This window comes from Molothrus aeneus, chromosome 4 (assembly GCF_037042795.1).
Source record: "Molothrus aeneus isolate 106 chromosome 4, BPBGC_Maene_1.0, whole genome shotgun sequence".
Lineage (NCBI taxonomy): Eukaryota > Metazoa > Chordata > Aves > Passeriformes > Icteridae > Molothrus > Molothrus aeneus.
This window is the reverse complement of record NC_089649.1, coordinates 17,012,765-17,029,508: the sequence shown is the minus strand read 5'-3', so window position 1 is coordinate 17,029,508 and position 16,744 is coordinate 17,012,765. Positions and strand designations below refer to the sequence as shown.

Here is a 16,744-nt window from a genome sequence, read left to right as displayed (position 1 = left end):
TTATTAAGTATGTTTTTACCTCTGACATGCTTTTCCTTCCGTGTGCAATATCTCATTGGCACAACAGATGAGTAGCAACTGATTTGCAGTATCCTGATGGTGGGAAATAGGCCCGTCTTCTGCTTCCTGCAGCAGTTGCTTACAAGCCCATGCCTCTGTTGCAGCAGAGATTCAGGTGTCTTGGGATGTCTTACAAGCAAGATGAATGCTGACAGTGTTTTCACATACTAAATGATTTTAAGAAGTTGCTACTCAGTAAGACTAAATCAAAAATAAATTGGAAGGAAACTCACTGGTCAAAGGCAGCAACTCTGAACCTGAAAGATACCAATGAACTCAAACACACTCTGGATAACTTGTTATAAATAAGCTGAGGGAACCCAGAACTGGACATCACTTGGAAAGAGATGTAAGTGTTGAAGTATTAATCTAATTTTACATAGCACCATTGTGTCACAGAGACTTTTATGAATTTTGTGTGTGTATATGTATTTGGCAGATATGTTCATCAATAACCAAGCCTATTGTTGCTGCAAAATTTCTGCCTCTTACTGCCTATCCGCCCATGTGTCTGGTGTAGAGAAGTCATGTCTCTGCAGTGTTGTGTGTGCCTGCTCTTTTTTGCTCTTTTTGTGAGAGCAAGGGGATTAGATGAGGTGGGTTGAAAGAATATGGATCTGGGGCAGGCACTCTGGCAGCTGCCCACTTGTATCCATTTTGTGGCAGGCTGACATTGGGCTGCAAAAAACAGCATTTGAGCAGTGGCAAAGATGAAGAGTTACTGGAAGTGAACTCTGCTGATGTTTTGCATGCTTGAAATGTGCTATCTTGGCCATGAGAAATTTCAGTGAGAAGAAAAACATTGACTGCAAACCACCAGGGTTTCTTGCCAAACAGATCATCTTCATGAGTCCTGTGGCTATTCTTGTAACTGGATCTGGTGTGCTTTAATGAGTTTCTCTGACTATTTCCTGGCAAAATGCTGGGATCTGGGGGAGATGCCCAATTTCATAATTAATGTATTGAGTGAGTGGTAGCTGAGGAGAAACACTTCCCTGCTTTCTGTGCCTGCTGCTGGCACAGACCTTCCATACTGGCAGGGAGAACATAAGTGCAGTTAGTTGCCTTCTAGACAGACCAGTGAGAGAGGCAAGTGGCTTTATGGGAGCAGAAAAAGGTTGGATTGGGGCCAGCAGTGGTGGATGGTGATGGTCTCCATGGGCCAGGAGATGTTGATGCAGAGCCAAAGTGTCAGGGAACATTTCTCATTTTGTTTGCTTTGCACTCCCGATGTCCAGACAAGCCCAGGAGAGTGAGCCCACAGGCAGCCCCAAATGAATATATTGTATAGAATTTATTCAGTTCTGGTCATTACCTAAACTGGAGGCTGGCCAAGTCAGTAGAGTTGACTCTGGCAGTGAGTACAAGTTGTGTTTCCTGTTGAGAAGATGAGTTTGAGGAATATTTTCATTTAGTGCTGAAAATGCACGGCTTTCTGCCTCCTCTTATGAGACTGAGAGGACTGGGAGTATGTTGATGTAATTCCACACTTTGTCATGTGTTGTTTACATACTGTTTGCACCTCACTGTTCTCTGCATCAGTGCCAGCACCCTGATATTTCTGCAATTTATTTTTATGATCTTAGTGTTGAAACAGCTGTAAAAACAAGCAGCGAAAGTGAGCCAGCTGCTGGAATTTCTGATTCCAAGTCTGGTTTGTAGTAGGCAGACATTGAAAGGGAAGGATATATGAAAAACAACAAATAAACTTAATCTCAGGACTAAATGCAAACAAGTTAAGTGGCTGAATTTTTTACTGCTGAAGAGAGTTAAATCACTAATGAATGAAATAATACAGGGTTTTTTTTGTTTTTTTTTTTTTTGGTACAGAGCATCTCTAAGTGCATACTACTGCTTTAAAGGAGATCTCACACTGTCCTGTGAGGACTTGGGAGCAGTAGACTTGTTGTCTCTCCTATACCTCATTTAATATTGCAGAAATAGATAGAAATTTTACCAGACAAAGAGATGGAGATGTATTAACATCTCCCTTGGCTAGATAAAAATTCATATCCTTACTTTGTACACTGATATCAGCACCATTGGCATGTGACTTCATGAAAGAAAATAAAAAGTTGTCTTTCATGCAAACAGCTAATTGGTTTTGACTTTGGTATTTAGATTCTTGTTTGTAGTCCAAGTGTAATAGGGACCTAATGTCTTTAGCACTGCAGTGATAGATACTGTATTTAAACTCCTTTGTCCCTGCCTTGAGGCTTGCCCAGGCAGCAGAGATGAGCTGATCAGCTTAGCAGTTGTGCACCAAGGAGCACAGGGTAGCCTATGGGTAATGATTTTGTTCCTTTTTTAAGTTGCAGTAATTCACCTGCTGTTTACAATGCTTCCCATAAAATATTTGCTAATATTCACTTTCTAAGGGTGTGAGTTGGAGGGCTGCTTCTTGGCATCTACTTTGGCCCAGCCAAAACCCAGGAGCATCCAAGAGATTCCTGCTTGTATTGAGAAAATGCCCATTGTGAGTTTGGTGCATTTCCTTTTGGAGAGGGGGTGGTGTGGTCTGAGGACTTGTCAGCAGGTTCATTTTTGTTCTTGCAACTGTAACCACAGACACATGCACACAAAAATTTATCTGCTCTGCAGAGAGCCAGAGATGTTTGTATGTTTTGTGGTGCCACTTGGTTCAAGTAAATCTTACAGTACAAGTGTTCTGGGTGACTCTAGGTGAACTCTAAAGAGACAGAAGGATTTCCTTTCTCTGAGAAGAATACCAAGTGATTTAAGTTTTGATCCTGCAGTTTGTACTTTGCTGAAACCTGTGTGCCTGTGTTGAGGCCTGTTAACCTCAGTGGCACAGGGCAGTGAGGAGCTGTAACCATGGCAAGCAGATTCCAGGATCCACCTCAGAGCAGGGATGTGAAAACAGACTGTGTGTGGGTATTAAAAGAGAAAAAGCTCTAAACACACAACGGAGGTGGCAGCTGGAGAAGTTGTTCCAAAGGGAATGTGTGAGCAGTGGGAAGAAGGAGCCGAAGGAAAAGAGAGCTGAAAACCACTTCTGATTGGAATCTATTGATTCCTTCTGTTATTGTGATTCATTTTATGTGACGTAACACTGTTTATTAATTGTCAGAGGGATGATCTCCTCTGTCAAAAGATTGTGTTATCTGTGTTTCCAGTCTGCCTTAGAAACTGAGTAGATCCCTTTGCAGTGGCAGTGCTGATGTCCATGCACCATCTTCAGTGAAGGTCTTTTGCTGTGTAGGGGACCCAGAGCAGGCGTGCCAGGCTTGGACTCACTAACCCACTTTGCTAAAGTGACAACATGAAGCTTCAGTCTAGATGTTCTTAGAGAGATCTGCTGCCTGCAATGTCGATAATATTTCATTCTTTTCCCAAACTGATGTTTGGAAACAAAAAGCTACCTAAGAAGCCAGCTTTTCTGGGCCCTAACAGCTGTGCAAGCTCCTGATGAGGCAAGAGATTGCCAGTGGCAGTCTGGAAAGAAGAGAAACATGTTGTTCTTCAAACACTTAGAATGAAATTTCATGATTGATTTTGCACGCTGCTGTGTTTGTGGTCATAGTCACATTTTATTCTGTTTAGGTGTAAACTCTTTGGCACATGTAGATTTTGGTCTGATTTGTATTTTAACTGGAAATAGCAGAACTTGCAACTCAAAATCATTTGCTTCTGCTCTAGACTTAATAGGAGAGCAGGAAAAGCTTTTTGACTATGAAGGTTTAGCGCATTACTACATAATTGTATGTACAAAATCCATCAGGATGAGTCATGACTGTCCAGAAATGGTTAAAAGGTATAGTTTTAATAAGGCCAAAATGCCACATGAAACTTTGTCAAGTTCAGTTCCACAATTCAGCTCTAGTTTTGACAGTTCTTGTGCCTTAAGATGGGCCAAAATTCATTATTTGCCAGATGTCTATAACAAGTGTCTGGGCATACACTCCAGTCAGGGGTTGCTTGTATGAGGTGATGTGCAACTATTCTTGCATTTCCTGTCCCCATTCCTTTAAATGGACTTCAGTAAAAGAAGTAAAAACAATAACAAAAAAAAAAAAAAAAAAAAACCCCAAAAAAAACAAAAAAAAAAAAAACAAACCAAAACAACCCTGCTTGTCTTGTGTGGCAAAATTAAGCTTTGGTGAAGCAGAGGCTTTTTGAACATTCCCTGAGAGCCCCAAGCCTGCCAAAGAATTTTAAATGGGGACTTCCAGTAGTCAGCTGCTTTCCTTAGTCAGAGGAAGTACTGTAAGTTCATTCCTTGCTACTGCCTGTAACCCAGCAGAACTCACCTCAAGAGACAGCTGATGTCTTCTTCAGTGCTGGTCAAAATGCCTTGCACAGCAGTTGAACATACTTTTGCCCACTTTTTAGCAGTTAATCATTATTTTATAGGCGAGTAGTAGTTCTCTCAGCTGATGGGGTGCTGGTATGAGAACAAGCATGTATATGGCAAATCTAACACGCTTCTGTAGCTGAGATGTGTTTCTTTTCCAGCTGTGTTGAAAGGAGCCAGTTACTGCCTGCATAATAATCTAATGATTTTACCTGTTCCTCTTGTTTGCCCAACAGGAGAGTTGCCCACTGCCAGTATGGAAGAACACAGTGGCTCTTCAGAGGCTCCTGCCCTGAGCCCAGGGCAGCACGTTGCCATCAAGTGCGGGTGGCTGCGGAAGCAGGGGGGCTTCGTCAAGACCTGGCACACGCGCTGGTTTGTCCTCAGGGGGGACCAGCTCTACTATTTCAAAGATGAGGATGAAACCAAGCCCTTGGTAAGTGAAAAGAGGAGATAGGATGGGAGGTCAGGGAGAAAAGTAAGTTAATGCAAGCAGAATTGTCTGGAGTGTAAAGCACCAAACTTCTCCATCTCTGTCACTGACTTAGTGTTGGATTTGGGATTTTGATTACACTGAGTCAGGTCTTGGCAGTTAATGTGGTTTCCCCATCAGACTCATTTCTAAAACTTCCTTTCCCAGGTCAGGTTTTCTCATTTCTGCATTTTAGAAGGAGAGGAGTATACAGGAAGTTCAAGTAGCAAAAATCATCAGTCAGATGGATTTGACTGAGGCCGATGAATAAGCTGTATTTGAAAAGATACTGCTTTTTTTTATTTAAGTTTTTTTTTTTTCTACTTTGCAGAGTATCCCTGCTTTGTGTCTTCCCACATAAGACCCTAGCCTGGATACATTGCCATCTGTAATATGGAGCAGACTGGTGTGTGCCTGGCTGGTTCTGTTGTAGTGAGTTACTGCTCCTTAACCTCATCTCCTTTCCTAGCTATTTAGCTTTTTCATCAGCATGCTTCAGGGCTGCCTAGCCCCAGAGTGCCAGAGGAATAGAGTTAAATAGTGCTGCCTCTTGGGTCAGTCTCTTTGATAGCAAGGATCTCCTGCTAGCACCTACAGGGGTATGATAGTCTCATGTATTAATGATTTTCCAGATGCTTGTGACTTTCAAAAAAAGTTTTGACATCTGTGAGTTACTTCTGTGTAGGTACTAAAATATGATCATCACACCTGTATTTTTATGGCTACTAAATTCCTGATGTTATACCTTTTGAATGGAATTTCACAGGGAGTTCTCAGAGATGTAAAACCCATCTAATCCAGCTTCCTGTATGGAACAGACATGACACTTGGCCAAGCTTTACAGCTTGGATTATGGTGCACATGCTAAGAGAAGTATTCAGTCTTGAGGAAGCGGTTTCCTAAGTGTGAGCTAATTTCTAAATACCTATTTCACATCTTGGTAGCTGTTTTCCCATAAAATTATCTCAGTATAGGTTAATCAAATAACACATTGTATATTTACACAAATTATATGATGACTACTTTGAATGTGAAATAGTTAATAATTTCTGGGAAATACAGCATATTTTCCACTATATATATATTTTTAATCAAGAGTGTAAAAAGCAGCCATCAAAGTAAAATGTTTGTGGGCCAGATCCTGGGTTTCCAGAATATAACTCTGCTTTGTAGTACTTGATATCTGCTAGGATGCTTGCATGCAAAGACTTCATGGCTTTTTAAGAGGTGGTATAATGCTGCGTTTCATGGAACCTTCTACAGCCCAGAGCCCAAATTACCTTCTTGTCCATCTGCTACTGACCTCTGGGATGGCTTCAGAAATATCCTGTTGACTTTGCTGCTTCCCTTCTGTCAAATGGAGGTGGTGATTCTGATCTGATACTTGAGATAGGTTAGGTAGCAGCTTGTGAAATAACTAAAAGCTTATTTGAATTTTCCACTTTAGTCTCAAGGAAGTTCATAAAGAAATATAAAGTAGAGTGGGAAAAGTGCTGAGAGAAGTGTAATTTAAAGTATGCTGATAGGTTTGGAAAATTAATTTGTCTGTCCAAGTTAGGATCAGTCAATAGCTCACCTTGGTGTAGCTTTTGAAATGTTTCCGAAACAAACTGCACAAGTGTCAGTGCCTGAAATATGTCCCAGGTTCAATGCCATATACAGAACTATTTTTTTCCCATTACATTGAAGGGTTTGCTGCATTAACTGTGACAAGAAAATCACTATGACCTTCTGGGAGCCCTGTTGTTCTTGCTGTGGAGAGCTAAAGCAAAGAACTCCACTGATAACATGAATTTTCAGTGCATAGTAGGGATATTAGGAAATGGCAAGCATATATTGTTATATTGGATCTGTATTTAGGATAAATACCTCTTTACTGGAGGTATTTATTTATAGGTATACTACTACTGGATTGTATGATTTACAGATGTACAGTAATTCTTTTAGACAATAATATAATGGAGGAAAGCTAATGAAGTTTTGTTTCAAATCAGATTTTAGTTTTTGTTTTGCTTGCTGGTTGGTTGTGTTTGGAGGGAGGCAGAGAGCAATGATTACTTGTACTGAGGAATATTCTAATTGCATGTGTATATATAATAAATATAATTGTGTGTGTATATATATGCATATATTTATAGAAGGTGGAAGAACTATAGTAGGAGAGGACAAGACAAGCCAGAGAGCTTATATTCATAGCTTATATTCATGTTAATGGGAATTAGAGAAAAGCAGAATACAGTTTCTGGTGCAAATTCAGCAGGTGTCCTGAGCACCAGTCTGCTTAACATTTGGGCTTGGCTTCTGTTCAGTCTGTAAAAGATATTATGCCATGATATTTTGTGTTTCTGAAAGTGTGGGAGATGTGAATGGAACCAAATTTTAGAAAAATATTATGATCTGTCAGACTTTAGTCTCCAAGTGACTGTGTATAATGGAAGAGAAGGAGGTACAGTTCGTGTCTAAACCATCAGTAAATGCTTTGGAATTTCTGAAGCAGGCTCATTTCCTGCTAGTAACAGAGATGGGTACCACATATGCTTTAGTCAGTGTGTGTACATCTCCTTGGCGTCAAGGCTATTAAATTTAAAAGTCATTAACTATCAGTGTGAGAGTGGGGAATTGCCTCTGCCAACCTGTGCCTACAGGCACACAGAGCCAGTGAAGAACAACAGAAAAAAAAAGCAGTGCACAGCTGTTACAGTCAAGGTCAGTGAATTGTCATTGATTCTTTATTATCATCAAACACATGGATCTTTCCCTTGTAATGTTTTGTCAATAAATTAGCATCTGTCATTTGCTCTGGTATCCCTGAAATATCTCTGAGGATCTGGCAAAGATGGCATTTCTGTTTACTGAAGATGTGTGTTTGGACAGCAATAATCTAGTTAATTCCACAGGAGGAAAAAATCTAACAAATAAGTGAATAAGCCATGTGAAGGAATAAAATCTGATTTCTGATAAATCTGTGTTATCTCTACTGCTTGGAAGTGATACTGGATTTTGCTTTCTGAATTCATTTTACTGTTTTGTGCTTTAGAAAGCTAGTTTTATGCTAGATCTGAAGGTCAGCTCTTCAAGCTTGAAATGTGGGCAGCTGAAAGAAATCAGAATTCAGTGCTCCCTGTTCCACAGTACAGCTGTTGTTTAAATGCAGCCCATGAAAATTAGTTTCTTCCTTTCTTCTCTCCAATGGTTAACCTCTCCACGGTCTTGACTGAAGCCGGGAGGAGGAAGTCAGTGCCGGCTCATGAGACATTGTGCTTTTTCTGTGGTTCTGTGAGCAGGAGAAGGGAGATGTGGAGCATTGTCTCCTTTTTGCAGTTTTGCTGTCTCACTCTCCCAGTGTTACTGAGAAAGTGGGAGCAAGGCTTGGTACCTTGTACTGATGGAGCATCATTGGTGGTAGGTTGTAAATGAACAAGAATGGACAAGCTCATCCAGTCTAAAAAGCATTTGAGTTTCTCTAATGTTGTTGAGACTCAGCTTGGTTTATGGACTTAAATTTGAGGTGCGTACATCAGAGAGATATTGAAAAACTATGAGTTAGCCTTCAGGAACCACTTTTGGTGTATGTCTGAAAGCTGACAAGGAACTGGTGTTTCAGTTTATATCCTAGTTTATAAGTTTATGTTCCAGTTTGAACAGTTTGCTATGCAGCTTTTATCCTCAATATCTCTAAAAGCGCTTAACTGTTCAGCTTAAGTAATGCTGGAAAGTGTTCAGTGGCTCACAGTATCTTAGGCCCTGGGATGGGACCAGGGATTGAAGTGGAAAAGTGTCAATCTTAAATGTGGCATTTGAATTGGTTGTTGACTGAAAGTGAGTTAGTGGCAACTGCAGTCTTACAGGTCACTGTTTTTTCTGTAAGGGAAAGATGTTCTCTGATGTACAAAAATAATATGTTTTGAAGTGTTGCTTTCTGGAAAAATTGTAGAATGAATCATAGAATGACCTAGGTTGGAAGGGACCTTAAAGATCATCCAGTTTCAACCTCTTGTCACTGATGTCCATTGGGACTCGGCCCTTGACCACTACCCTCTGGATCCAGCCAAGTCCTTATCCACCGAACAGTCCCACCATCAAATCCATTTGTCTCCAATTTAGAGAGAAGGATGTTGTGGGAACCATGCTGAAGACTTTACAGAAGCCCAAATAAATGACATCTGTAACCCTCCCTTGCCCACTGATGGAGTCACTCCATCACAGAAGGCCACAGGGTTGGTCAGGCAGGACTTGCCCTTGGTGAAGCTGTTCTGGGTGTCTCAAATCACCTTCCAATCCTCCATGTGCCTTAGCACAGCTTCCAGGAGGAGCTGTTCCATGACAGTCCCAGGCACAGAGGTGAGGCTGACAGGCTGGTAGTTCCCAGGATCCTGCTTTCTGCCCTGTTTGAAGGTGGGTACAAAGCTTCCCTTTTTCCCATCATCTGGGACTTTGGGACTTCACCTGGCTGCCATGGCTTTTAAAGCATCATGGAGAGTGTCTTGGCAACTACATCAGCCAATTCCCTCAGCACTCTGGGGTGCCTCCCATCAGGTCCCACAGACACATGTACATTCAGGTTCCTTGGTGGCCATGAACCTGATCTTTATTTACAGTGGGAGGGACTTTGCTCCCCCAGTCCCTATCCTGCTGTCCCTCCACTGCAGAGGTGTGGGAAGAGAGGTTGCCCCTGAAGACTGAGGCCAACAAGTTGAGTATCTCAACTACCCTGAGTACCTCAGTGTTCTCATCTGTTGTTAGCAGTGTACCACTGTTGTTTATTGGGGTGGCTACACCTTCTTTGACCTTTTCTTTTTGGTTGACATACTTGCAGAAGCCCCTCTTTGTTATTCTTTGTGTCTCTGCCAGATTCACTGCTTCCCATTTAATGCAATTTGTGTAAAAATTTCATCGACCGATAAATCCATTTAACAGCATTCATAGAAAGCTTGATAAACTGCAGTTGCATTTTTAAATTAAAATCAAGGCTTCTAATGAATGTAAATAGAAATTACTATGATAAATACATATTTTGTATCTTAGTCTCTCAGGGAAAATCCTTCAGTATTAGTATTGAATATGATTAAAGATTGATCATCATGGTTTTTAATAAGTTAAAAGGGAGTGGAAAACATTTCTGTGTGGATGGCAAAAACCTAATTGTACATGCACTTGAGAACTGCATCACAGGAACTGTGATCTTTCTGTGCTGCCTAGAGCATTTTCAGTCAAGGGAGATCAGAGTATGCACTGTGGTCCTCATCTCTGGGAAGCAGCAAGAACCAGCTTTTGTGTAAGTACTGATGAGCATCACAGCAAGTGAAACAGCTTCTCAGTTGATTTTGCTTTAATTTTTAAGAGCATTCCCCTCAGTCTTGCTGTGGGAAGGATGTGAAACACCATGTCCATGCTTGGCTTCATGGGCCTTGCTTGAAAATCCACAAAGGCAATTCAGGAATTTGATGTGAAAACAGCAAGGAATGTCCAAGCCACTGATAATGATATTCCAATTTTTTCCATTTCTAGGCAAAACACTTGTTATTAATCTAGGAAAGCAGAAAGAGTTTTGGGATGGACATGTGCTGAAGGGTGAACTCTTGCCTGTGCAGACCTATTGTAAACTTTAAAGGGAGAATTTAATCAAATGAAATTATGCAGGTGTCACAAGAAGTGGGGGGGTGGAGATGGGGTTTGATAGAGAGATGTTGCTTAGGAATTTCACTAGAAACTTAATATACTGGATGAAGTTAAATAGGATCTTCTTGACATCAGTACTGATGTTTGCCAGATATCAAACTATTTACCAGGAAGACTTTCTGTTATTGGGTAGTGGTGAGTACGGAACTTAAAAAAAAAATAAAAAAACAAAACCAAAAAGCCTCCATGAAGAAATTAATCAAAAAGCACACCTTAAATGGCTCATGTGAATGCAGTGGAATGGAAGGTGAAGGGAAAGGCTCAAAACTACTTTGGGCTCTTTTACTGGGTGTTCCGTGAATGGTTCCTCAATTATATGAATATAAACAGGCTTCTGCAACTAAAGCAGTGAAGTACCCAGAGGGTTATCAAAGGATAAATCTTAGCTTTTATGTACAGTAGAAAGTTCTGCTATTTCTAATAACTTCCTAAGTTTTCAAGTAACTTACTGCTGCAGGTTTCAGCAACTTACTCCTAGAGACACAATTTTTTTCTTCAATGGCTTATATAAGTGCTTTTAGAGGTGTAATACACTTTGGTCAGTAGATACCCTTGGGAATTTTGTACATGAGAGATTAGTGTGATAAGACTGAGTTTATTTGATACCAGGGTACTTCTAGTGCCATTATTCTGTTGCTGGGGAAGGGTTTCTCAAATTCACAGGACTGAATTTCTGTTCTCAGCCCAAGACAAATAGCAACAAGATCCGTCACTGAGGTACTCAACTTGGAGATGATCAAATTCTGACTTTAATGCCCTTTTCTACTTCTTTCAGATCAAAAATGCTGACTTGAATTTTCAGTAGTTGTTCTTTGTTTTGTTCCTTTAAAAAGTCTTTGGGGTTGGCCCAGTAGGAGTCTTACAGATTTTCACAGGAATTAATAAGGTTTTTTCTGAAGCATTAACTACCACGTTAATTACAGGAGTGTTAATAAACACTGTGCAAGGAGTCTGTGCCAGAATCAGGCAGTTGTTGCTCCATGTTTTGCCCCAGCTTATGCAGTTGAAAATGCAGTTCCCCTGTGAAGATGGTTTTTAGGTTTGAGTGCAATGCAAGGGGAATTCAGTGTCTCTTTTAGTCAGGTATGCATGTAGGGGTTGTGTCATTGCTGTGACCGTACTGGCAACATCTGCAAGCTGCTGTATCCTGCTATTATATACTAATCTGTTGAAATCTATGCATGCTTCATTCCCAAGGACGTGAAGCCTTTCGTGCTCCCTGAACTTGACTGAGTTTTTAAAACAGCTCTCAGGTGCAGTCTTTGTCCTTCTTGCATTGCTTCTGTTCCCTTTCTTCAGATCTAGCTCTGGCTCCCACTTTTCCTGGTCTTCCTTTGCCTCTGATTACACTGGCTAATGAAAGGACTGTGCCCCTCTCCTCTCCTAGTGCCTGTAACATTCATAAAGGTCTGCTTATATGATTGTTGCTCCATATCATGGTTCAGTGTCTCCATCCCATTTGAAAACGTGGAAAATAACAGATTGAGGGGTTTCCTTCCTGTTCCCCATGCCCCTAGCATGCTGGATGCCTGAGTAGATCTTCAGTTTAAACTAAAACTAAAAGTTTGTTTTTCCATAATCAGCCTTTTGACACCCACCTCCCCACAACCCTGGGCCTGGATGCCATGCCAAGCTATGCCAAACTGAGAACGTTTCTGTCTCATTTTGGACCTCAGGAAACAGGTCCAGTGACTGAATTTCAAAATTCAGTGAAATGAGACAGCTTTGAAGGTGGGAAATGTGAGCCTTCTATAGTGTTTCAATTTGTACATTCCATGGGGTATTTTTGTTGTTATAACCAAACTCAAAATGCAGGAGGGTAAAGAAAATGCGATCCCATGTGTGTCTGTCTGTGTGGCAGTCAGTATTGCCCCAAGTCCTCTTTCAGAGCTGTTTGGGAAAAATAAATACATGCTCCCAGACTTTTGTATCATTAATCAATCCAAAGTGGGAAATTAGTTCCAGTAAATATTTTTCTAATAGAACAAAGCAGGAATGCCTCGTGGCACTGACTGCAAGTGCCAGCACCATTGACCCATGTGTGTGCATTCAGGGCTGAAGCTCCTGAGTTCGCTGCCATGTGTTGTGTAAACTGTGTGTGTCATTAGACTCAGCCAACACCTGCTGTTAGATTGGAAAAGAGAGGCACTCTAATAAGATGTAAACTGGCCAACAGCTTAATTTCAGGTCTTGGCTGCCAATGCATCTGCCTAGTCCAAATGTTCAGAGGGCTGCCCCCACCTTTCTCTTCCTGGGACCGGGGAACTGGCTTGTTTGTAAAAGCTTGCTAATGCTGAAGTTCAGCCCTTGGTGTGCTTCCTTGCATTTCGTGGATAGGCAGGGCTTCCAAATGTTAAGAAGCTGCTACGTGGTACAGAGCTGCTTTTCCATCGTGGTGGGGCTGCCCAGGCTGTAGCTGCCTTGAGCTCTGTATTTCCCTTTATGCTTACATCCTCTCTCCCTCCCTCCTTTCCTCTCTGTTTCTGACTAGCGCCAGGATTTGGGACAGGGAAGCAAAGGGAGATATACTGTCTTTTTCTTTTCTCTGTTGGCTGCCAAATGAAAAGTGCATTTCTGGTGAATGCTAATGAATATATATTTAACAGATTAATGAAATTGTGTGGAGAGGAGTAAGGATGGTGTCAGGCTGGTTGAAAAGTAGCACGTTATGTTGGATGGTTGTTATTGTGTTCTTACTACCAGCTTCTTGTCTGAAAGACACCGATCTAAATTCCTAATTCTGTCAGTGGTTTATGAACTCCAGTGTAATGTGCAATGCACACTCCAGTGTAGTGTGTCATATTTAGTGGGACAGCAGTGGTCTGTTCTTGATGTTACTCTTTAGATTTTCTTGCTTAATAGAAGCAGTAAAGCAACTCATGTGAATAGTGCTACATAGCACGTGTGAGGCCATAGGATGAAATTCCATGAAAATCAGCCTCCAGATTCATCTTTAAGTAAACTTAATGCTTTTTCTTTAGAGCATATGTGGAACCTTCAGATTTTACAATGGTTATCTTTTTTCATACTCCATCAATTTGGGCAGCAGAGGCTATGTGGTAAGTCTCTTACTTAAAGGCAAACCTGTGGGGTAATGACTAGATGAGGATGTTTTGTTCTGGAGCCTGACAGTTGAAATTCAGTAACATTTGATCAACTCATAACCTAAAGTTGCTGTTGATAGTTTTTAGTTTAGCATATGCTATTAAGGGAAGTTTGAGGAGTGTAAAAGTTCAGCTGGTTCTGTTACCTTGCGTAGGCCACAGTTAATGTCCCAAAATAAAGAAATCCTAGGTGTGTTTGCTTATTTCCTTGCATATTGCTAAGGGATTTACTTAATGTTGTTGCTGCATTAATTGAGAACTTATTCTAGCAATAATTTTTAGCAGCATTCACACAAGTCCACCGATTTCATCTTAATTCAGCTGGACTGCATAAATGCTCTTACATGGAAAATGACATGAATCCTATACAAATTTTAACACAGCAACATGGTGAAGATGTGCTATCTGACATAAACGCTGTGCGCAAGGAAAACCTTCCTCTGTGTTGGTTGTTAGAGCTTTTGGGCTGCCACGTGTTCCCTGATGAGCTGAGCCAGACATTTCAAATCCCTTTGCATGGAACAAGTTTATGAGAATGGCCTTCACAGGTGGTATTTGTGTTGGCAGCCTCAGAAAGGAGTCCAGGGGTTGAATAGTAACAGAAGCAGCTAAATTAACTTCTAATGCTGGAGGGACATCCTTTCCAGCAGGCTTGCAGCACAGAAGTTGAGCTAACAAGAACTTTTCTCTTTTACTGCTTGGACTGCAGAATGAAATCTATTAAAAGTCTATGCAGCTACCCACAAAGTGCTCCTGCTTTGAGTGAGTAATTGCAGTGTTTCCACTCTTTTACTCTTGAATAATAACCACAAGCAATTGAGGAGTACTAAGGAGTTTTGTGGACACAGACATGTTTTGGAAGCTGGTTGACATGAGCTGAGCATTGCTGTAATGATCTGGTCATGCAGGTGATAGAAAACAGACACAAGACTGTGTTTTTAAGTATATGAGCTGATGCTTGGGAAGCCACTATACATGTATTTGCCAGAGAACAGTGGGGATCTCAGAAGAAACTTCTTGAAAGAAATAGAGAATTATTTACATGTTTTGGAGCCCAGTCAGAATGAGAGACACTTGCAGGTTTTTCCCACTTCCTTCCTTTCCTTTTCCTCGCTTAAAGAGCAATAAATAATGCTCCAGATCTGAAGAAGAGGTTTAGTATTCATATGGAAAAAGGATATTATTAAAAACCTCAGCCTGTCATTCTTACTAAAGTTACTATTTGCCATACACTGCCTAATGTTCAGATGCCAGATTTCCCAGTCCTCCCTGGACTTGGAAGTGATACTTACCTTACCGTGTACCAGCCATTACTGAAACTGTTGAGCTTTTGCAAGCTAAACATGTATTTAGCAAATAATATATATATTGTGTTTCTCCTGATATCTTTTCTGCAAATGAAGTTTTTGCTCAGTACACTTCATTATAAAGCCTTTAATTTCTACTGCAGAATCACTAACAGTGTCTTGGAGTAAGCTTCAGTGCCTTTCTTGATATCTTTTGTTGACTGCAGTATTACCTCTTCATCTGCATACTCTCAAATTCCCTGTAATGATCCAGTTTTATGTGGATGAGACAGATGATGTGCTACATAAACCAACTTTTGCACGTTACAGAAATAATCCCTTTCAGCAGGGAAAACATTGCCCAGAGGGACTTTTTGAGAAAACACCCCGTGAGAAATGCTAGCACAATTGGTGTTTGGTGCACGTCCTGTTAGCACGTCTCTGAAAAAGATAAAGAAAAAAGGCAGACTGAGATCACTCTGTTTTCACAATTCCTTACATAAATGTTTAAGAGAAGAGAGCTTGGCCATGGGTAGAGCTTGGATGAGGCACACAGTGGTGCTGGGAAAGGAAAGGAGATGTAACAGTGTGAAGTTTGCTGTGCTGTAACCTTCTTCATGCCTCTCAAGAATGCCAGATGAGTCCCAGGAGCACCAAACTGGCTTGATATTCTATAGTGAAGTTGTATGAAATTCCGTGCAGTATCCAAACTCTCCTGCCACCAAGTATCTTTTTTCCTGATGAAAAAGAGTGACAAGCACTCCATGGGGGTGAGGGTGAGCAAGATCTGTGTGATGGTAGGCTCCTGGAGAGATGTTGTTGGCATGAGAGTTCATGGGTTAGTATGGGAGAAGCCTGGTGTTAGATTTCATTCACAGCCTAGGCTGTAAAACACATGCTGCATTTAAATACCTTTGGATCAACAGAAGATCTTTTTCCTTTTGCTTCATGGGTTTGATTGTTACTCCAGGTGTGTTTCTTCATTTTCTCTCAGTATTTATATAATGTTATTTATATAAGCAACAGTATCTGGGAAGAAGTGCGAGTCATAACTGAAAAATAAAACACACAGATCCTGTGTGTCAGGTTTTTTGAAATTTAGTCTTCTGGCCCAGTTGCCTTGGTTTTTAATAGGTTAGCCTAAGCTGAGGGTGGAGGGTACAGAGGAAAGTGAATCTTTGGCATTTATAATGTGACAATAAGAAGAGAAGCCTAAGGTAATTTTCTACCCTCTGGTTCATACCAAGGTGAAGGTAAAGCATTTTATGAGTAATCAAACTGTCTGAGCCAGTTGGAGACAAGGATTCATGTACTTTATGCTGAAGACATGCTAGAGAGGAAATGGGGAGGTTTTTTTTTCTTTAAAATTGTCTTCAATTTCTATTAAAGCACTTGTTCCAATAAAAAGCCTAAGTCTAGCAGATGTCAGTGCTATCACTGGTGGCTGTGGAGCAATTTTCACTGGGAAGATATGGCCCAGTCCTTCTCACTTCTCCTCTGCAAGCTGGAGGTTTATATTTCCCAAGGCACTCGTGAGTTTGGACTGTGAAAACATGGATTTTACTCAAGTGTGAAATCATGATTTTAGGACCAGTGCATTATGACCCTTGTTTTTTTCTCACCAGGCCTGTTTGTGATTGCAAGAAACAGACTATAACCAATTCTAAAAACAAACAAGTGTGCCTGATGGCATTTGTTTTAACCTCTTTAGTGTAACAGTTGGTTTAGTAAGCACAGTGATTATTTTGGTGTCCGTTTTCTACACTGGAAAGAAGTATCCAATTAACTGAGTGAAAAAACCTCATCCACTGCTCTGAATCTTACAAAA

General features: G+C 40.9%; 1 protein-coding gene across 1 annotated transcript in view; it reads left to right on the top strand.

Moving 5' to 3' along the window:
* ARHGAP24 (Rho GTPase activating protein 24) overlaps window positions 1-16,744 on the top strand; it is a 183,111-nt gene that overhangs the window by 25,092 nt on the left and 141,275 nt on the right. The window contains exon 2 of the mRNA XM_066548965.1: window positions 4,612-4,811. Coding sequence (XP_066405062.1) covers window positions 4,632-4,811 — 180 coding nt within the window. The 5' untranslated portion in view covers window positions 4,612-4,631. The remainder of the gene's footprint in view (window positions 1-4,611; window positions 4,812-16,744) is intronic.